The sequence below is a fragment of the Magallana gigas genome, chromosome 5, assembly GCF_963853765.1.
Source record: "Magallana gigas chromosome 5, xbMagGiga1.1, whole genome shotgun sequence".
In the NCBI taxonomy this organism is placed as follows: domain Eukaryota; kingdom Metazoa; phylum Mollusca; class Bivalvia; order Ostreida; family Ostreidae; genus Magallana; species Magallana gigas.
Window position 1 is genome coordinate 14,990,786 of NC_088857.1, and position 23,057 is coordinate 15,013,842.

The 23,057-nt window shown below is 34.1% G+C and overlaps 2 protein-coding genes across 2 annotated transcripts; one reads left to right on the forward strand and one right to left on the reverse strand.

The window, feature by feature from the left end:
• Positions 1-2,401: 2,401 nt before the first annotated feature.
• On the forward strand, positions 2,402-7,583 carry LOC105325942 (D-beta-hydroxybutyrate dehydrogenase, mitochondrial). The gene is made up of 7 exons (XM_011425745.4): positions 2,402-2,497; positions 3,103-3,226; positions 4,398-4,604; positions 4,976-5,128; positions 6,312-6,505; positions 6,720-6,950; positions 7,251-7,583. Exons 2-7 carry the CDS (start codon positions 3,103-3,105, stop codon positions 7,365-7,367), a joined length of 1,026 nt encoding a protein of 341 aa, XP_011424047.2. The 5' UTR covers positions 2,402-2,497; the 3' UTR covers positions 7,368-7,583.
• An 889-nt stretch (positions 7,584-8,472) lies between these two features.
• On the reverse strand, positions 8,473-20,078 carry LOC105325941 (WD repeat-containing protein 48). The gene is made up of 18 exons (XM_011425744.4): positions 19,922-20,078; positions 19,667-19,807; positions 19,237-19,312; positions 18,424-18,506; positions 18,174-18,303; positions 17,594-17,796; positions 14,632-14,856; positions 14,060-14,134; positions 13,433-13,523; positions 12,453-12,550; positions 11,813-11,920; positions 11,517-11,619; positions 11,194-11,265; positions 10,968-11,034; positions 10,195-10,321; positions 10,001-10,080; positions 9,362-9,545; positions 8,473-9,032 (listed from the first exon to the last, which is right to left on the reverse strand). Exons 1-18 carry the CDS (start codon positions 19,973-19,975, stop codon positions 8,937-8,939), a joined length of 2,013 nt encoding a protein of 670 aa, XP_011424046.1. The 5' UTR covers positions 19,976-20,078; the 3' UTR covers positions 8,473-8,936.
• Positions 20,079-23,057: the final 2,979 nt, after the last annotated feature.

A 23,057-nucleotide genomic window follows, 5' to 3' on the forward strand; every position in this document is an offset into this window, starting at 1 on the left:
CAAACTCAATTAATATGTCTGTGTAACGTCGATGAAAATTTCTTAAGTAATCTTTCTTCTGAATAGATTTCTTCTGATTCCGTTCCGTTCCGCAAAATACCATTACCCGTGTGGATATTGGTATTTAACGGAACGGAACGGAATCTTTCAAACTTTTTAAATAAAGGAAAATATCATAACAACTACTCACCGTTCCTTGAATTTTTTATCAGATTCTTTAAAGATGAATGAGTCTATCAATCAAATCAATTCAGTCATCTTGTGTATTTGCTGATTATTAATTTCAGCGTTTGTGTGCGTGTGCTGCATACAACAAAAACTCTGTTTTCCTTTTTTTTTTTTTTTATCAATTTCATATCATTGTCACGGCAGAACTAACTATAGTTGGTTAATTAAGGTATTCGATGTATAACGGCCACATTTTGTACCAAATAAATGAATGGTCCGATATTCTTAATCATGATATCATTATGAAGGTGTTATCAAAATAGAATACTCTACCGAAGGAATTTTCAAAATGTTGATTATGGTCCAACTAATTACACCTTGAATTTTGCATTGAAGTCTATGAGCAACATATGTTTTATTAAGATATTGTAAAAAGTAACTTATGATTAGTAAAACTCTTTTGGTTAATACCTGCATAAACTGTCTCTTTAATAAGACATAAAATAAAATTAATCATTTACCGCAGATATTTTGACAAAATAAAATTTTTTTTTCTTTATCAAGGGGAGATAACTCTTTAAAAAATTTAAGGTGCAAAATGACCAGTTCCTTATATGTTGTTTGTCATGTGAATTTGGTTCATTTCACTTTCATAGTTACCTAACAATACATATTTAACTAGATAAAATGATTCAAAACTGTTCAATATCCCTTCGTTATACATTGAATACCTTAAGCTAGCAAAAACACAATGCTTATATCAAGTAGAATTCATATTATACCAAGATCATTCGCAGCGCAGGGATAATATCGATAAAAATACTTGATAGTCTTATTTGAAATAAATTTGAATGAATGATGATATAACAAATGTTGTTACCATACTTATAAATAATTTTCTTCTGGTTCCGTTCCGTTCCGCAAAATACCATTACCCGTGTGGATATTGGTATTTAACGGAACGGAACCGTTTAAAAATTTTGAAATATAAAATATATCATAACAACTACTAGCTGTTTGTTTATTTCTATGTTATTTTGAGATAAATGAAGCAAATCATTTCATCAATTCAAACATCTTGCATATGTGCATATCACTCCTGTGTTGTGTACAGCTATAACTTTTATTTCATCTATGATACTACATTACTTACACGGATGATATTACTAGTTTGTTCACCAAGCTAGCAATAACGCAATGTGTATCCCATATTACGTAGAATTCAAAAATATAACGAGCACATTCGCAAGGAAAAAGTTTAATATTCATCACTTACCTTCCGTCTGAACAATTTTCTTCTGGTTCCGTTCCGTTCCGCAAAATACCATTACCCGTGTGGATATTGGTATTTAACGGAACGGAACGGAATCTTGCAAACTTTTTAAATAATGGAAAATATCATAACAACTACTCACCGTTCCTTGAATTTTTTATCAGATTCTTTAAAGATGAATGAGTCTATCAATCAAATCAATTCAGTCATCTCGTGTATTTGCTGATTATTAATTTCAGCGTTTGTGTGCGTGTGCTGCATACAACAACAACTCTGTTTTCATTTTTTTCTATCAATTTCATATCATGTTTTCTGTATTCGAATGTTAACATATCTCAATTTGATATCTACTGTCCAGAGTGTTTAAAATAGCATTCTTGAGATACATGAATAAATCTTATTCTGGCTCTTCAAAACCGTCAGAGTTGTAATTATAATCATCCCATGTTTTTATAGTATCTAAATAAACGCTACGTCTAGTAAAACAAGTACAAATTTTCCGTACAAATTTTCAGTAACCTATTGCTTCATCACCGATTCAAACTTTCTAAACTGATGATTTTGTTTGCTTTTAACAACCTGTGCAAGTATAACTTTGAAATCAGCATATCCGTTTATTTCATTAAAGGGTAAAAAATCAACTTTCTACATTGATGCATACTAAGTACATTGTTTTAAAATCTTTTGTTCAGAAGAAAATGTTTTTCAAGTTTATAATGCGGACTTCACATATATATATATATATATACGTATAATACGTAGTTTTTAGATTTCAAAGGTATTATTGGAATAAAAAATCGTAAATGGCAGTTTAAAGTCCTAAAAAATATCCCCTTCGTGTAATGAAATTTAACATAAAATTCAAAATAATTTCTTTCATAATAAAAGATGATGAAATAAAGGTGGTTTATTAGAGAAATTACAAATGCTCATGCACAGCCCGTGCGCCCCCCCCCCCCCCCCTGGATCATGTGGATTTAGTACCAGTAGACGGGTATCCATTTTTACAGATGATGATTGTGGGCTTCCGTACACATTTTTAAACAGCATTCAAGCGTAAGTTTTCCTTAAACTGTTAAAATTCGTAATTCTTTTGAGTAAAGCTCTTTTCAAATGTTTGTTTTAAGAGAAGTTGGAAGAGAATTGTTTACATCAGAGATTGCTTGTCAATAATTCATCCATAATTTTACTAACGGTATAAGAGCTGCGTATTTAACGTTAACACTTTATCTCCACGACGTAAAATGATTCGTCGCATTTTAATTCCTCGTGTTAATTTGAATCAATTTCGTCATTTTTTTCTTTACATTTGAAAATATTCATTCTAATAAAAGCATAATGCAGATTATATGACACCGCATCAACAGTGTGAAAAGTTTGATTTTTTATAGCCAAAATATTTTGCAAGAAAAAAGTACGGAAACTAGTATATGCGATAACAATATACGTGTAGTTTAACCCGATAAAAAAAGTGATTAAAATTTTCGATCCTTTACAAATTACATATTTTTCAGTGCTCAATTTCCTTGACTTTTGAGATTTTATTTTGCTGTAATTTTTAATAAAATTTATTTTTAGTTTGATAAAGTATATTAAATTTAGTTGACTGGCTGTCCCGGGAATCCTTTATTAATTATTAGCCCGTTCCATTTTTATTCCAGATGTTTGTACAAATAGCCCTTGTAGTGTTTGTGGTAGTTGTATACTACTTTGGCTTTGAATGGCGAGGTAAACATATGATCCGCATACAAGGGCAAGGTGTGTTCGTTACCGGCTGTGATTCAGGTATGTTATCAAGTCGGGTTTTTTCGTTTATTGATCTATAATTAGGGAAAAATCTGCACAGTCAATGTTGATGATCAAAACTTTATTGCCGTAACACTTGCCTTCTTAGAAAAGTTTAATGAAATTCAATATCAGTCGGAATTCATCATTAAAATCTTAGTTGACATTTGATCCATGATGCTCTTGTTTGAAGAATTTTCCTTAACTTCAAGGTTAATATTGCAAAATTGACGTAGGTTAACTTTATTTCTGTAATACTCGCTTTCTTCATAGATTATTATACAAGTACAAGCCGTCAAGGATAGAGTTTTACTGTCTTTTTAAAAGAAAAATCTATTCTGGTGTCTGCATTTTAAAAGACCATTAAAGAGAGCAAAACCACGTAAATTATCGTTATTATTGAGCACTACGTTGCATTAAGTATACGGCCAATACTTCCATATATACATGGGAGAAACATTTAGCCAACCTCTATCGATTCGAACCTCATCTAATCTAATGGTGTAGGCAACGGAATCGGCCAATAGAGGCTTGCCGACTGAACTATTTGGAAATCTGACGTAGTGACGTATGTCCTTTGGGTCCGTGCAGTCCGTGCTCTTATTGTAGCATTATATGATCAACGCTTAGCAAACTAAGCACCATATGACAACTAATGTAAGCATTGTTCATTACAGATACATGTATTATGTATTTGAAAACGTTACCACTTTATGAAACGAACATTTCTAAACAATTTGTTTGAAGGCAGTTTTTAAAAGTTCAAAGATTGTATTTCTACACTTTGATTGGTTAGATCGTGGTCCAGCGGTCATATGAACAAGATCGGATTTCTTACCAAATACATTTTCTCCATAACGTCATGACGGTTTTCACACGGTACTTGTCATAATATATTAGAACATTTTTTCAAGTCATCAAACACATTTACACGTCAGACAATGACTCGTGACGCACGAAGATTGATAACATACTGTGGAACGATTTCCGTTTTCTTTGCTGGGCAGTTAATAGTTTCACCTAGTTTTTGTTCACTTTTGAAAATTGTTTGCAATTTTAGTTGTTTATCTTTTACTTAAGGCTTATTATCGGAGAATATTGCTATAGTACTTCATCTTATCAAAAGTACATTGATTATTGCAATGAAAAAAGCACTTTTTGCGGAATTCAGGTTTCGGTCATGAGGTGGTAAAACAGCTGGATAAGATCGGATTCACGGTGTTCGCGGGCTGTTTACATCCGGACGGTGAGGGGGCGAAAGCACTGCGGGACACCTGTTCGGAATACCTCCATATTGTCAAGCTTGACGTCACCAAAGCAGACGACATTGAGAAGGCGCGCGAATATGTGGAGAAAGTGCACCAGGAGACGGGTTGTGGTGAGATAAACTATTACTTGACCTAATTTCAGAGAGAAGTTGCATGTTTTAGTCGTAAACAACATGGCTGTTACTATTTTTTTTTACATTAGTGATTTAGCAGTTGTGAAACATTTTTAAGGATGGCATCACTGTGCGTCGTCTGCGCTGTTTCTATCATTTGTTACCCAATGGTTTGTTATAAACATACATTGTATGTACAATTTTGAAATCAAGGATAACTAGAAAGACTTTCCAAATAATATGTAGCTTTCATTCATATAATATATATAATGTAATGTCTTATTTGCAAAAATACCTTGCCCTGGTATTGAGGGTAAAATGTCATATTTAGCAACAGTCTAGATGATAAGTTTGGACGTTTATTCCAGGACTATGGGGCGTGGTGAACAATGCTGGTATAGACCTGTACGGAGACGTTGAGTTTCTGACGCTGGATTTGTACCGACGTGTAGCAGACGTGAATCTCTTTGGAACCATCAGCGTCACTAAGACGTTTTTACCTTTGATAAGAAAATCAAAAGGTTCCAGATTATTTTTCTCTTGATTTGATTGAATTGATGATACTAGTAATTTATTTCGTTGAAGAGTTATACATGTATTTGTTTTAAAAGTATACAGATATGGGTCAAGTGATCAAATTGCCCCCCACCATACGTCATTTGCGGCATTGATATTGATATAAATTCATTTATTGGACCATACAAACTTGATTCGTAGTGTTATCACAAAGACATCCAAAAATGTAACTATCAAACATTTTACCAACCATATGGAAAACATTGTAAAATAAATGCTCTTTTTTTTGGGGGGGGGGGGGGGGAAGAAACGTTGAGAAGTCCAAACACTATTCATGATATATAATTATAGTCAAATCATAGAAAAGTACCAAACTTAAGGTACATGGATTTAATTGCTCCCAATAATGTCGTAAATTTGTTTCTATTGAACAAAGAATAGACTAATGACTAAAAGCTTACATCTTTCCCTCAGGACAAGTTCGGCCATAACTATGCAGTGTAATGGAAGGAATGCTAACCTTCCTGCCGGAATGGTTCCATTACTCTGTATTTATGTAGGTGAACGGCCTTAAAATCGTTCTTCATCCCGTGTATGCTGACGAGGTTCTGTCAATAAACTCAGCCGTAACTATTAATTATCTGCTCTCTTTTTCTGTGTACTCTTCTGCTTCGCTTCTCTGAACTTTAAGGTTTAAACTTCAAAGACAGGGGCTTGAAATAAAACAAAGATTTAAGTGACAGTCGCTGAGGTTGATATGTACGATTCCCCGTGGTGTGGAAGAGTTTTTCGTGAATTCTCATAAACATTTTCCCAGTTAATTTTGACATGCATTTAATTTTTTGAAGCTTAAACGACTTCTGCCGCTGTGGTGTTAAAAAAATCTCCCTTTTCTCAATCTGTGAGAAAGAAAGGGGGTACTAGTGGGGATGTGTTTATTGTAATTGTGAAAGAAAACTATTAACAATTAAAGTTTATTAATTTTAACTTCAGTGTTTAATATGTTAAGTAAACTGATTCATATATGAATAAATATTCTATATCAACTGTAAGTTTATCAATTTAAACTTCAGTCTTTAATATGTTAATTAAGCTGATTCATATATGAATAAATAAAAAATGAGAAAGACAGAATGGTTTTAAAAAGAAGGGGGACATTTTAAAAAAGTGTGGGTTCTTTTTAAATAGGACGAGTGATCAACGTAACCAGTGTCAAGGGAAGGATCTACTACCCCTGTATATCGGCGTATGGGGTGACCAAACATGGCATCGAAACCTTCTCGGACTGTCTCCGTGTGGAGATGGCGAGGTTTGGAGTAAAGGTATCCCTTGTGGAACCCGGGAACTTCAGCGCCTGCACAGCCATTGTGAAAGGAGAAAACGTAAGACTGTCACAGAAAAATGGCGTTCTAATCAATTTGTTTTACAAGGATCCCCGCCACCTTTAGGGGAAATTATCAAATCCATATAGGAATGACGTTTTTCCAATTGTGCATGCTTTGAATAATTAGACAAATTTTGTAATTAAAAAAAAATAAAGTCAATTTCTTTATGGTATGCCGCATTTTAATTTTTTGTTTCAATTCTGACTTGCAGTACCAAAGACTCCTTAAGGCTAGAGATGCTATGTGGGAAGCAGCATCCCCGGAAGTTAAAGAGACTTATGGGAAGGAGTACTTCTTTGCGCAATATGAGAGACTTTCCCACCTGACGTCATCGTACCCTAACTGTGATCCTGTATCGGATGCTATAGAAGACGCTCTGGCTAACGAGAACCCGGCCGCTAGGTACCTAGTGGCTGGTGGCTCAGGTCTCTATGACGACTGTGTAGGTTACCCATTTTTTTAAATAATAAATAATAATTTTATACAACATTAGTAAAAATTGTTCGAGGGCATGCTTTTAAAAAGTCACTGGGGCTTAGCAACGAGCAATTCGTGAAATTTTTTGGGGGGAAAAGGGTAAGCTATTCAAAACCGTTCAGTACGAGCTGCAGTTCTAGCAATCGGCGTTTTATTTTCCTAAATAAAGTAAGCCATGATTTTGTCGCTCCTGGGTTGATATATTTTGTTGCATACAGCCGTCTAGTAACAAATGAATTAATAAGATATATTTTCTAAATTGTAGATACTGGCGAGATTTATTAACGTTCTTCCAACTTGTGTCATGGACTATTTGTCGACCAACTGGATGACCAAAGGTCTACCAAAGATCAAAGCGCTAGACAAGGCTACTACAAAGTGATATGTGATCTTCTCACAACAGATAACAGACGCAGCTATAAGCACTCAAAATGGGGGAAATATAAAAGATCTGATTTTTAAAACCAATGTCAATATAGATGTGGCATCCTGGATTGATTAAAACACCCTGGAATTGTGGGTTGAAGTCATGTTCATGAAGACACAGACAAGAAAAAATGCTGGCTAAGCTCATGTCAATAAAAAAGCTGAAAAATCATTTTGTGTGAAGTGCTTTGGGTGGAGCAGCTTGTTAAATGGAGGGATAGACCTCAAAAGTTTGGGTCTACGGTATTATTCAGTTCAGAGTCAACCAGAGTTTTGATCAATGCAACTCTAAATTTTTTAAATTTCAATCATTACTGCATTAACGAAGCTAATAAAACTGTTTTAACTATCTTTTTATTATTCAGATAACAATATCATGCCATTATCAGAACATGCAGTGTACATACATGTAAATATTCATTTTCTTCTGTTTAAATCTTACTGAAGTTCAATAATGAAAAATAGAATAACAAAGTCAAAGATGTAAAAATCTGCCCTGCTTATAGATGCAAGCAGATTCTATTTCAACACATGTGATGTGTGATAACAAAGTAAAACTAGAGCTGTCTCCTGGAGACTTTAACCTTCAATAGGCTGTTCTATAAAGCAGAGGAAGTAACATCTGATGTAGACAAAGCACCACTGACCAAATGGTTTTGTACGGAGATCACAACACACCCTTTGATCAGATAAACCCTTAAATTCACAACGTCAAAATTTCAACTCTACCAAATGACCTTGTTTAAATACCTTGCTAGTTTTGACAAGATAAATTTTACTGCATCTATAGATATGGTGACCTAGGCTTGTATGGTACACAAAATGGTCCCCAAGGTCACAGCGTATCTTGAGGCAAGAGACAACATGTATACTTAGTACCATGGTTACTGGCACCTGACTATCAAAAGGCCATGAACGCTTCTTAATTGACTTTACTCTGACCTTGAACTTTAACCACTTATCATTAATCAAAGTTATTCTTTTTTCAATAATAAATCCTTGCTGATTTTTTGAGTTGAAAAGTGATGATCTTGACCATGGATTTTGACAATTGTACATACAATCTTGTAACTTTGGACAAATGGTTAAAATTTACAACAGATATAGACTAATATCAGTATTTTAACCAACAATTTTAAAGTTACAAAACACACACTTTCACAGACAGGCCAACAAGAAAATGGACATACATTCCTCGGTACCTCTCCAACTTAATGAGGGGTGTATGAATGATTGCTGTTACCAAAGGTGCAAATACGTCACCTTGCATGGCTTTCACAACCACATTAGGTCAGACCGTTCACATTTACAACAAAATTTGGTTCTGCGTGTCGAGACGAAACAACTTAAAACAGTGTCCTTGAAAAAAATTTTTTTAAAATTTTTCTTCAAGTTTGCACATCTCCAAATGTGGTCCCTTGACCCTTGACAAGGAGGTCATGAACGGGTGCAAAACCTTGGTACAGTGTCGCCCGACGTAGTGTTTGTAAAACTGGTAGGTCCATATCCTATAACACTTATACAATCACCTGTTGAGTAGTCTGTAATGTAAAGTCAGGTCTCCACTTTGTTTCCAAATGAAATGTTTGACAGTTCTAAGGTCCATGTTTGCATCAAGAACCTGAAAATAATGATCAAAAAATGAATTTGTGTTTAATTTTGCTCTTTGTTGTATGCATCCAAAGATTTTAATAAATACAAGTTAGTTATCAGTTGCCCGTTTATCTCATTCTGACGTTACTTAAAATATCATTTTAAAGTTATATGAAAACAATAGTAAAACATGTTTACAATTAACATGCTAAAAATGAATTCACACTCATAACAAAGTCGGTTTCATTACCCAAAGTCTAATTAATACATAAGACCATCCTTATAAAAATATATATTCATGTATAAAAAATATATATTCATACATAAAAAACTGCTCTGTTTCAATATAATTTGTACCTGGTCGTTACAAAGAAGTTCCACTTTTTCCGCAGCAAGTTTACTGATGTCCTGAGCCTCTTTTTCGTGGTCACCACTTTCACCTGACTGGTGCCCGTTTTCCACTCCCTGCCGTAAAACCTTCTCATACACATGTTCTATCACCTTCCTCACCTGTATCATATCACTGGCTGAGAGACGGTCCCTAGAAGCAGAGGAGGGAATTTATCTATTACAAATTTGCTGTAAACTATTCCAACATTATGACTGTAAATTATATTATACCATAAATCATATTAAACCTATTCTCCAAGGCAATAAAATTAAAGAGAGTATGATCTGACTGCAATAAGACCATCCTTAAAAAAAATGTTTGTTTGAAATTGCTGCCTGGGGGTTTCAAGATCCAGGAGGGATGGAGGGATTTTTTTTTTAATTTTTCAAACTATTTAAAAATTGGTAAAAAAAAAATTAAAATCTCCCTATATAAAGAGTTCTTTATTTTTTGCTAATAAAATTTCATCAGCGGGTGGTATTTCAATGAGGCGGGAGGCAATTCCAAACAAACAATAATTTTATTTTAGCCTGAAGATTAATGCTCTTTACAATCTCTTTTAGGGTTAAGCTGACACTTTGCTTTAAGCTATGATGAACACTCACTTTGGTGCTGTTTTGATCCCACTATTTGGATATTGTAGAAGAAAGAATGCAATTTTGGTCACAGTTTGGGACATGTTTTTCTGAAATAAGCAGAACAAATTTAAGCCTTTTTCAAAGAAGTGACTTCTTACCCACTAATTAAATATTACAGTAGAAATTATAATTCACAGATCAAAATATTGAATAAAACTGACATGAGCAAGAACTTCAGCTGCCCAGGAAGGGACTTCTTCGTTGAGACATTTCTGTTGGGTCTCTTTGTCTGCATCCCTGCATAGGAAAGGATGGAAATGTGCTCGACCATGTCCGTCGTCACATGTACTGTCAAAGTAGTCACAAGTAAAGACAAAGGTTAATGAGAACAGAGTACCCCCAACAAAAATTCATTACTGTAACTACACTAGTACAAGTTTTGTTTTCCACCCATTTTATGATACTTTTAAATCAAACATAAAAGTAAGCTTTTGTCAGGGTGAGTCTTTTTTACTGTACATGTGCCTGTATTGTAAATGCTTGAATATCAAAAGTTTCCTTACTCAGTTAATGCATTTTTTTTATCTTGATTGAAATTCAAGATGATTTACTTTTCTCATAAAATTCTCTTACTGCAAGCATCACAAGATTAAAACCATAATTATGTATGACATTCTGCATAACTAGTATCTGATACTGTCGTTTCATCAATATTCGTTGAATACCAATTTTCATGGATTTCGTTATTCAGTTGATCCACGAAATTAAGTGTTCATTGAAGTGCAATTTCTACTAACATTTTGTATTGATAGGGTCACTAGCCACGAATTTATGTATCTTTGTAACTGTAATTTTCACTTTATCCACAAATATTGATACCCTTGAATATTAATGAAACCACAGTACTCCATATGATGGACCATTCCTAGTGGTGTGTGGTAAGTGGTTGTGTTACACGGAACAGAGCACAGACATTGGCTAGAGGAATACATACTTGATTAGAATGGGTGTGTGCTCCGGTACTGAAAACAGTAGAGGATCAGCCATCTCCCTCATCCCATCTGAAATAAACAACAATTCTCTTTTTCTTACCCCAATTCTTTCATTTCAAGTAAAATTAGGAATATTACAAACTGAATTATGAGGCAGTTGGAGAAATATTTTAGTTCAGGGATTAAATAATTCATTTATCCTTTACGAAAAACATAGCATGTTTTTACCTTGGTTCTCGTACATGTGAGACTTTGGCCAATGCTCAAACAGGGCTCGTAAAAGTTGTTGGCCTAGGTTTACTGAAATGTAAAAGTCACATCTTTCATCTTGCATTATTTTACAGTTGTTCCCCTTAGATGGCAGAATGGATTTTTTTCTTTCGAGTTCATGGCAATATTATCGGACGTATTAATTTTGGGTATTTATCTAAGATTTTTTGAAGACAAAATGAAAAAAAATTATTAAACCACCACAGATTTATACGATAAAAAAATAATTCATATACATAAATACATACTTTACTGATGAATTGAAATAATTGGTATCTTACTTTTGCAATCTTCCCACTCAGATGGTGGATTTATGCCAAGGTCTCTTATGGATGACACCCAGGCAGAAAAAACATCCGATTCATCTAAATGTATTGTTAATAACTGCAAAAAACAACGAGCATGTCTTACATAGCAGTCAAAAGTGTGGTTTATAAGAAATCTATCTTGCAGTTTCTCGTTTCTAGGTGTTTTGCCAGAATGGATTCTTTTAAACTCCACAACTTGAAATCCAAATTTTAAACACATTGCACATTGGAACAACAGACAATATTTTAATAGAGAAGAAGTTTATTACCCCTATTTTTAGATCTACTGTAAACCAATGTGGTACGTGGACCATCTTGAACCGTTTCTTTATCTCCTCTTCAAAGCTGACCTTTCCCAAATTCTCAATCAGCCGGGCCTGAAATTATTATTTTCGGTTAAAACATGAAACACTATGAATTTTTCAAAAAAAGCTATATTATGTTATGTATTTTTTGCAAAATTCAACTTGGCAAGGATATTTAGATCTACCTTTTAAAAAGAAGGGCAAGGTACAAGATTATATCTACATGTACTGTACATGTAGACCGTACCGGTATATGCTTTTTACACAGTTTCAATATCAATGAATCTAAGATGTGTATATAATTATGTACATGTATAAAACTAAGAAATATTGTATTTATAATAATATATAATATACCATACTTTATTCTGAAACTAAACTGCTTGTTCCTTAAATTTTTTTGTACATTTCTACATTAAATTATTAATAAGTTCTAACTAAGTTTGAGTTGTATAAAAACATCCTTTTCAGAAAAAAGCTGGTAAAAAATCAAGACATGCATACATGTACCAATACAATGACAGAGTCTCACGATTGGTTATCATAATTTGAATTTACCTAGCTCAGAGGATCTTTGACTGATATTTGTTGGTTATAGACTTACACTGAGGACGTTCCAAAGTGCTACATTGTTCTCGGTGTCTTTGGTCAGTATGTGACATTTGTCATTTAATACATGGTACTGTCTGATGCTGGAACCACCTGCCAAATCAGAAACCATAGCAAAATTATAAAGTTTTCTGAAAAAAAGGAACATACTATTTACAAGGATATTTCCCCCATATTTTATTTTCAGTCGATTTACCCAAATTGACAACAGGCAAATTTAGAACAAGTCTATTAATTGATAACTGCAAGTTTTTTCTCTTTCACTACAACTCTGTTAAGGGCAAATTTAACATGAGGCAAAATCTATCTTTGCAACTTATTATTAGGCAAAAATAACCCTGTAATACTGTGGTTTCATTAATTTTCAAGGGTATCAATTTTCATGGATAAAGTGAAAATCACAGTTTCATGAATACATAAATTCGTGGCCAATGACCCTATCAATACAAAATGTTAATAGAAATTGCACTTCAATGAACACTTAATTTCGTGGATCAACCTTCATGTAATAACGAAATCCACGAAAATTGGTATTCAACGAATATTGATGAAACCACAGTACAGTACACTGGTAACATATACTTGTTACTTTAACCTACATGTACAGGTACACATATTGTCATTCAGTACTGTTGCTGCAGCACATACCTTAAAAGTTGATAACCTTACACATCTACCCAGTACATGCACTATACAGACCTTGAATACAGACTTTGTTTTTGTATGAGTACTGGACTGGTATTGCACCACAGTGGTGTTGGAAGCAAATTGAAAGTTTGGGGGGGGGGGCCTAAACTTTTTAAAAATCTTGACAATTTGACAAGCAAAAAAAAAAAAAAAAAGGAAAGGAATAAAAAAAAAGGTTTTTGGTAATGGTTTTGTATAACTTTTAACTTTGCAAAAAAAAAAAAAAATGGGGGGGGGGAAGGACAAGCCACCCCCCTTCCCTTCTGATTCCAATGCCTATGCACCCACCTTTGATTGTAGAGTTGGGCTGTGTATACACTGGTTTGATATTTTCATTGTCATATTCCCCTGACAGTCTTTTCTGTATATTCTTCAAGGACTACAAAATCAAAATCAAATTGCAAGTCAGATCATAAACAAAGTACTTCTGTTTAATCACTGAAGAAAATCAATACAACTTCCAATTCGGGCAATATTTTGCAAATTAAAACCAATTGTTGTAGGTTTCAATTTTATTTTTACTGATGATATACTGTTTAATAGACATTAATTTAACATACTTTGTGTAGCGATCTATTTGGAGTGAATCAAAGATCTAATTTTAATTAGATTGTTTTCAAAATGGGAAGAAAAGATCAACTTTGTTAACTTCTATGAGGAATAAATAATATTAAACATTGTCTTTACAATATTCCCTCTCTTGACCCCATGCTGAAGATGCATTTAATTTTTATAAGAATGTTGCAATAAAAATTCCATTGAAAATCAATAATAAAATCAAACATATAGCAAATCATCTTTGTACGAAAGACTCTAAGAATGTAGAAGAATGTTGCAATGAAACTTTAGTGCTCAAGCTATTTTATGTTAAGCATTAATGAAAAGAACTAAAATTTGAAGATCTTGTGAACAAACCCAGTTTTTGATGGTGGAGTCTGTAGTGGCCACCCACATGGAGTCATAGTCTGTGTCCCCTTTCACTAGTTCCAGCTAAAATAAATCAACCTTGCATTATTTTTTCTATGTACTGTAAATTACTCGTGTACATGTACATCACTTGGTATAAGTCTATTTCAAAGACAACATTAAGTGATATTCTGTTCAACCTAACATGAATCATCAAATATAGATACTAAAGACAAGCGTTGATAAAAAAATATATTTTAAGTCTAGTCAGAACTGAAAAAAATGTGCCCTGGTACAATCTTTCAATATATTGCTTTTCTTTTTCTATTTACTGTAAATTACTTGTACAAATGTACAAGGTAGAATCTATTTTAATGCCAATGTAAAATGATATCGATTCAAAATAACATGAAATACATTTGGATCATATTTAGATATGGGATTTCTATCACTGAAGGCAATCATCACTAAAATTTTTTTTATCAAAAGTCAATACTGAAAAAAAAACCCTGGCCCAATCTTTCATTAAATTACAACCCTCTATTTAATAAAGTGTCAACAAAGAAATACCAGATGTGTACCTTCAATATGGGTGATTTTTCCTCACATATAAGAGTTCTGTAGTCGGGATTCAGTAGGTCTGTGGCCCAGACCCTCCTGTCTCGCCCCCCTGAGTAGACCGTGGTAAAAGATTCATTGGCCTGTAACGCCCACACACTGTCATCATGGACACGGTACGTGGCCACACACCTCTGCTGTCCCAGGGACCACAGGCGTATTGTTCCATCAGAACTACCAGACAAACACTGGAACAAAAAAGTCATGCTCAGGACTCGGAGATTGCTTGAAAAAATTGTAGATTAATTAACAACTAGTTTTAATCTTTTTTGGAAACTACTGAATTATTACTATAATTCAGAAACGAGGAACATTCATTCTTATAAGCTTATAGTAAAATCAAATAAACTGCCAAAAATCAGATAACAAGAGGCCCAGGGGCCACATCGCTCACCTGAGCAACAATTGCCTTAATTCTGATCAAATTAGCATTACAGTATCAAAATATCTTGACAACTAAGTACAGTAGATCTTGTTAAAAAAAATTGAAAATCTGCAAATTTTTATCCACCTCTTTTTTTTGGTAAATACCAAGCCCCTTTTGTTGTTGTACCTGTAAGAAGATTTTTCTCTATCCTATATACCCCTACCCCAAATTTCGTGGCCCCACTTTTCTCTAGGGAATCATGGTTTCATCAAACTTAAATCTGCATAACCTGTGCTTTCACACTAAGTACTGAGTTTTGGACTGAAAACTTTCCAAGAATATTTTTTAAGATTTTCTGTATATATTCCTATGTAAAAATTCAAACCGCCATCACGGCCCCGCCTTACCACTAGGGACTGTGATTTTGCAAACTTGAATTTACAGTACCCAAGGATGCCTCTACATAAGTTTAAGCTTTTCTGGCCAAATAGTCTTTAAAAAGAAGATTTTTAAAGATTTTCTCTATATATTCCTATGTAAAAATTCATCCCCATTGTGGCCTCACCCTACCCCTGGACTATTATTTAAACAAACTTGAATCTATATGATCTTGGGCTTGGCCAATTTGAGCTTTCTTGGCCAAAAAGTTTTTAAAAGAATTTTTTTTAAAGATTTTCTCTATATATTCCTGTATAAAATTTATCCTCCAATTGTGGCCCACCCTACCCCCATGGACCATGATTTGACCAAACTTGAATCTACACTACCTGAGGATGCTTCCACTCAAACTTGAGCTTTCCTGGCCTAATAGTTTTTGAGAAGAAAATATTTAAAGATTTTCTCTATATATTCCTATGTTAACTTGATCCCCCAATTGTGGCCCCACCCTTCCCCCGGGGACCATGATTTGAACAAACTTGAATCTACACTATCTGAGGATGCTTCCACTCAAATTTGAGCTTTCCTGGCCTAATAGTTTTTTAGCAGAGGATTTTTAAAGATTTTCTCCATATATTCCTATGTAAAACTTGATCCCCCCTTGTGGCCCCACCCTACCCCCCGGGACTATGATTTGAACAAACTTGAATCTACACTACCTGAGGATGCTTCCATTTTAATTTGAGCTTTGCTGGCCTAATAGTTTTTAAAAAGAAGATTTTTAAAGATTTTCTCTATATATTTCTATGTAAAACTTGATCCCCCAATTGTGGCCCAACCCTTCCCCCGGGGACTATGATTTGAACAAACTTGAATCTACACTACCTGAGGATGCTTCCATTTTAATTTGAGCTTTTCTGGCCTAATAGTTTTTGAGAAGAAGATTTTAAAAGATTTTCTCTATATATTCCTATGTTAACTTGATCCCCCAATTGTGGCCCCACCCTTCCCCCGGGGACCATGATTTGAACAAACTTGAATCTACACTATCTGAGGATGCTTCCACTCAAATTTGAGCTTTCCTGGCCTAATAGTTTTTTAGCAGAGGATTTTTAAAGATTTTCTCCATATATTCCTATGTAAAACTTGATCCCCCCTTGTGGCCCCACCCTACCCCCCGGGACTATGATTTGAACAAACTTGAATCTACACTACCTGAGGATGCTTCCATTTTAATTTGAGCTTTGCTGGCCTAATAGTTTTTAAAAAGAAGATTTTTAAAGATTTTCTCTATATATTTCTATGTAAAACTTGATCCCCCAATTGTGGCCCAACCCTTCCCCCGGGGACTATGATTTGAACAAACTTGAATCTACACTACCTGAGGATGCTTCCATTTTAATTTGAGCTTTTCTGGCCTAATAGTTTTTGAGAAGAAGATTTTAAAAGATTTTCTCTATATATTTCTATGTAAAACTTGATCCCCCCATTGTGGCCCCACCCTACCCCCGGGGACCATGATATGAACAAGCTTGAATCTACATTATCTGAGGATGCTCCCATTTTAATTTGAGCTTTTCTGGCCTGATAGATTTTGAGAAAAAGATTTTTATAGATTTTCTCTATATATTCTTATGTAAAACTTGATCCCCCTCTTGTGGCCCCTCCCTACCCCTGGGGACCATGATTTGAACAAACTTGAATCTACACTACCTGAGGATGCCTCCACACAAGTTTAAGCTTTTCAGGCCGAATAGTTTTTGAGAAGATTTTTGAAAAATACCAAAAAATTTTCAATAATTCTCAATTATCTCCCCTTTAAAAGGGCGTGGCCCTTCATTTGAACAAACTTGAATCCCCTTCACCTAGTGGTGCTTTGTGCCAAATTTGGTTGAAATCTGCCCAGTGGTTCTTGAGAAGAAGATGAAATGTGAAAAGTTTACAACAACGACGACGACAACGACGACGACTACGACGACAACGACAACGACAGACAACGGACAAATTGTGATCAGAAAAGCTCACTTGAGCCTTTGGCTCAGGTGAGCTAAAAAACTCATAAATTAAAATTTAAAATTAACAAGCTGGCTTTTTTAATCTGGAAATGAACAGAATTTCTTAAGCATACTTATTTCGTGGATATTTTTCACATGATGGAAAGTACATGAACACAGTAATACCTGTGTTCCATCCCTATTCAACACTAGAGCCCTGACATTATCAGTGTGTCCTTTCAGCCGCATTATATCCTGGGGACCCCTTGTATCCATTACTCCCACCGAGTACACCCCCACTGCTTTCTCAGTGGATCCACAGGCTAGAATCGTCCCAGGAGGATTGATAGCTAAACTGTAGATAGAAGACTTCTCATGGACTTTGGACTCTGCAATTATTCAGAGGTTAATTAAAACATGTTATGTTTTAATAATTTTGATGATGAAAGAATGTTCCAGTTTTTGATAGCCAGATGGATTTTCTTAATTGATTGACCAACACTTAAAATTTTCATAACGGTAATCCTTTACCTATCCTTTATATAAATTTTGTTAACATTCAGAGCTATCGATATTGTTCAAATCATGAAGAAACTGTGGGCAAAATTTTTCCCTGTATTGAATAAATTCTATTTATTGTATCATAAAACACACTGAATTATATCTTTGTTTTAAACATTACCAATATATGTTCCAGTAGATGTTACAAATCTTACAAGTAATGGTAGTGTGTTTGAGAACTCTACTTTCCCATCAGAGTTTTTACCTTTGACATTGTTATTGGTGGAAGTAAGGGCTGCCAATTCTTCCACATCCCACAAATATATCGTCTTGTCTAAGCCTGCAGATGCTACCACCTCAACGTCCTTGGCATATGCTAGACATTTAACATAATCCTGCAAAAAGCGTCTTGCTATTAAAAAATATCTTCATACATGCAGCATTCTTAAACAAATCATATCAATTATTATATACATATGTACCAGCATGTGTGGGACTCAATGTGGATTTCTTACCCTGTGGGGACGTAATGTAGCCATACATGTTCCTTCATGAGCATTCCAGACTTTAATTGTACTGTCGCTAGAAGCAGATAACACTGTAAAACAAACAAAAAAACATTTACATGTCGCTAGAAGCAGATAACACTGTAAAACAAAAATAAAACTTTTACATGTGGCTAGAAGAATAAAACACCGACAATCTTCAATACCGTAAACATATTTTCAACATGAATAAAATAAATACAAATTACAATATTTACAGTGAGATCTTCATTCCATTCTACATAAAGTGTTGTACTTGTGCATTTTTTTTTATCACTCCATTGTGCTTTTAAGTGTGATTACATTGGTGTTTTTATGAATATTACTTTAAGCATCATTAAATAGACTAATCAGTACATGTATAGGTAATACACTGTACTCGCATGGAAGATACTGCATCTGAATTGTATTTGATTGCTTTTGTTCCAGTATGGAAAATCTTGTTGGATGACATGTAAAAAATTTCTCTACATAATGGGCATATTTTTCAATGACCTTAAACCATATTACAGAAAAATACCACATCAATTACATATCATTTGTTCATTACTTAATCAAAAGATAAAGTAATAATTCTGAATACTTTGAAATTACATTTAAAAAAAAAAATAAAAGAAGTGCCAATATCTTATTAAAGCTTATATGCACAAAGTAAACACTGTAGGCTCCATGTGGTGTAGGTATTACAAAGTTGACAGGATTATCAAGCTAACTGAAATAAACCTTTCTCCAAGAACAACACCCAAATGTGCTTACAATGAAAAAGTTTGACAGTAAACTTACTTATTCTTCCTCGACAACATAGTACTATATCATTGACCCAGTCAATATGGTGCTCCATTGATTTCAGATACGGATCCTACAAAGAGAACAAAGTAATAAACTAAAGATCGGGGACCCTAGTTAATTTATTTACTATTATCTTCGTCATAATGACGTAACATTCATAGATTTTATCATTTACAATCAAGCACTGTCAAATGTCACAAATGGATTTTCATATAAACTTAATTCATAGCTAGGTCAAATATTTCATATGTGAATGTCTTTGACTGTTTGAGCTTGCATAGGACAATAAGATCAATTCAATTAACTGGCATTTCACTAACTGAAAAAGCACCTTTTTTTCAGTGCTCCGTATGTTTAAATTGACCTCACTGTTACTCAGTTACTGTTATCACCAAGTAAAATCAAATGTAATTCACCAACTAACCTTTTTTGTACGGGTATCCCATATTCGTATAATGGAATCTCTTCCAGCCGAATAGAGCCTTTTCAAATCTGGATCATGTTGAATAGCATTAACTCCTGATCGATTGTATTTTTCAACTTCATCTCTTATGATAAACGAAATCTGCAAATATTTAGAGGAAATTCGAGATCCTTGAAAACTCTAATACAGGTGTGAATTGGAATGAAAGAGCAATATTGCATATGTTGTGAAACTAGAATATATGTTGTATTTTACCTGAACCTTTTTCTTCCCTTGTCCAACAGAGCCCCTGCCGAGAGAAGACATCATACATGATAATTTACAATATTTGGGAATTGTTTTCGGGCTCGGTTTTTGGTCTTGCAGGGTAGAGAGTAGCTCGTTCTATGAACATTTCGAGTTCTTCTATGAAGGTGGCTTCCGTAAACAGTAAATTATTTGATGTAAATATGAGCACATCTCTTTTGAAATACAATGTAAGGTTAATATACAATATGAAATTTTCGTATATTTTGGCAGTTATTTCCTCCATTCAAATGAATCGAATTCACGTTAATTGAAAAATTCCCGTAAAAAAGGCCTCGGATCCCACTGGAAAATTTTCTGGGATCTGCGCGCATGTTGATAACAAATTCCACGAAGACATGTTTTATGAATTACAATGGGTTTGCTAAAGAAACTTAAATTATTTAGTGTGAATATTAGACACCCTCTTAGCTTTAGATCTCTAGATCCGCACAATCAAAGAGCATCGGAGAGAGGTTAATATAAGCCCTACGGACTGTTTTCGAATGCGAGCGAAAGTTGATTTGTAGTTTTTATCTATAGGTTTAAAAAAATCTACAATTCTTGATTTTTACAGGTTTCTTTTCCCAAAAATATTTTAAAGCTTTTTTCGCCGTATTTGATATGTCAGTATTTACAGATAATCATATTGTATTGTGCATAAATCGATACCAACTTTTTTAACTCCAAATTATCCTGGTCGCAGCCAAAACGATGTTTTTATTCAATAAAAAAATTCACAAAAAATCAATTATAAACTATCGAATGATTTTATTCGGCCTCATATTTGTACAATAATTTTTCAAAATTGATTCTTTATCGACCCAACAAATATAATGCACTGGTGTGTCGAGCCACCTTAAATTAAGTTGCAATGACATATAATGATTATTTTAGGCACAATAGGCTTCCATATTGCGAGTACTTCCTTTAAAATATGCTATAAAAATTTTTCAAAATTGATTCTTTATCGACCCAACAAATATAATGCACTGTTGTGTCGAGCCACCTTAAATTAAGTTGCAATTACATATAATGATTATTTTAGGCACAATAGGCTTCCATATTGCGAGTACTTCCTTTAAAATATGCTACAAAATTAAAAACTTTACAGTACACAGCTGAATTTTTCTTCTTCTATCTTTATGTCTTACGTATTTTGTTTTACTCACTTAGGCCTACATGTCAAACAGCGTAGCGCCAAAGATCAGCGCAAGTCAAACGGTGGAAACCTGTTTAGACTATTACTATTTTTTTCCTGTAGAAGAATTTTAGAAATGCAAAGTTATGGTCAAATATAATCTTGAAATTTTAAAACGATGCATGATTAACATACAATGTATTTTGATTGATATACAAATGTATCTTCATCCATAATTATAACATCTTGAGGTGCCCCATACTGCTTTATATAATCGAAGTACTGAAGTACTGACGGGAGTTGATTTTATTGATTATTATTCATTTTAAAATGAAAAATATGTAATTTTGCATGACAAGCACTTTCTTAGCTATGTTTGAATAACTACACACACTTTCTACATGAATTATCTGGCTTTTCCTACAAGATTTCCGAGCTATAGACGGAAAACCCGATATATATGAATCATGTTGTGTAATATTAAAAGATAGAAGTAACCCACCCAGTATTGACCTCTGGCGTAGGAATACACGTATATGACTACAAAAATATTGAAATTGTTTGTACTATCTAAAATCTGACAACATGTATTTTCAAGGTATTTATAAATAGGCCTCTTTGAAAACAATGCTTCTGGATACTAGTACACTGCATCGGATTTATCGATTATTTTAAAATATTTTAAAAGTACCGAGTTTTGTCAGTGGTGATGATTTGTGCTTAGGTCTAAACACTGTTTCACTACCGGTTTGCCAGAGTAACTACATAAGAGAGATTACCCCCCCCCCCCAAAAAAAACATTCAAAAATACACATCAACATGGTCAAAAAGTCTCCGATTGCATAGACAACATCGAGAAATTTTAACTGTTTATCAAAATTGAAATATTCAAGAATTTGAAAATAAATCTAAATAATAGGTGAACCAAATGGCTCAAGTTAAAATGACATAAACAAATCAATTATTCACCTGCACGTGACCTAGGATGTCAACATTACATTTGATTTTCTCTACATTGGACTAAAAATAGATCGTCCAATAAAAAAATCACGTTTTTCAATTTGATCGGCTATGGCTTCAAACTAAAATATTCAATTTGATATGTCTGAATCAATTCGTCACTGAATCATATAATAAAACAATTGTTACATTAAAAGTTTAAAATGAAAGAGTTCTAAACTTATCTATATTCACCGAGCCGGAGACAAGGAGAATACTTCACTTCGAGGTTAGCTAAATCATTTTATTGACCTCAAATACAGCAATAATTGTATATGATTTGTCTATCAAAGAGAACTCGCTTTAAAAACTTTATCCAGCTCAAAAACCTTAACCTCATCTAGCATCCGAAACCTATGGCTCAGATTCAGCATGTCAAGTGCACAAGTATCATAAGATGCACAATCCATGCAAGTTTGGTAAAGTTAGGACCAATAATAAATAAGATATAATCATCAGAGGACACCTGCTCCAAAAACTTTAACCAGCTCAAAAAACCTTAATCTTCTCCAGCATCCGAAACCTAAGGCTCAGCCTGTCAAGTGTATAAGTATCGTAAGACGCATCATCCATGCGAATTTGGTGAAGATAGGACCAGTAGACTTTGAAATGGTTATCAAAGTGCACCTACTCTAAAAACATTAACCTTCTCCATTATCTGGAATTCATGGCCCAGATTCAGCATTCAAATTCTTTTAAGTTCATGAGTAGGTCCAGATGCACCATCCATATAAATTTGGTGAATGTATAGGACTAGTAATATCTTGGATAGTCATACAGAACCTGCTCCAAAAACTTTAACCAGGTCCGGACGTCGACGCCAGTGGTATTTCATAACGCGGTTCTTCGACTTCGTCTAGGTGAGCTAAAATGGGGGGGGGGGGAGATTGCATAAGCTCCCTCCCCCCCCCCCCCCCCAATCCGTCACGGTGAGCTTAAAATGCAGGGGAAAAAGTACTTGTAATT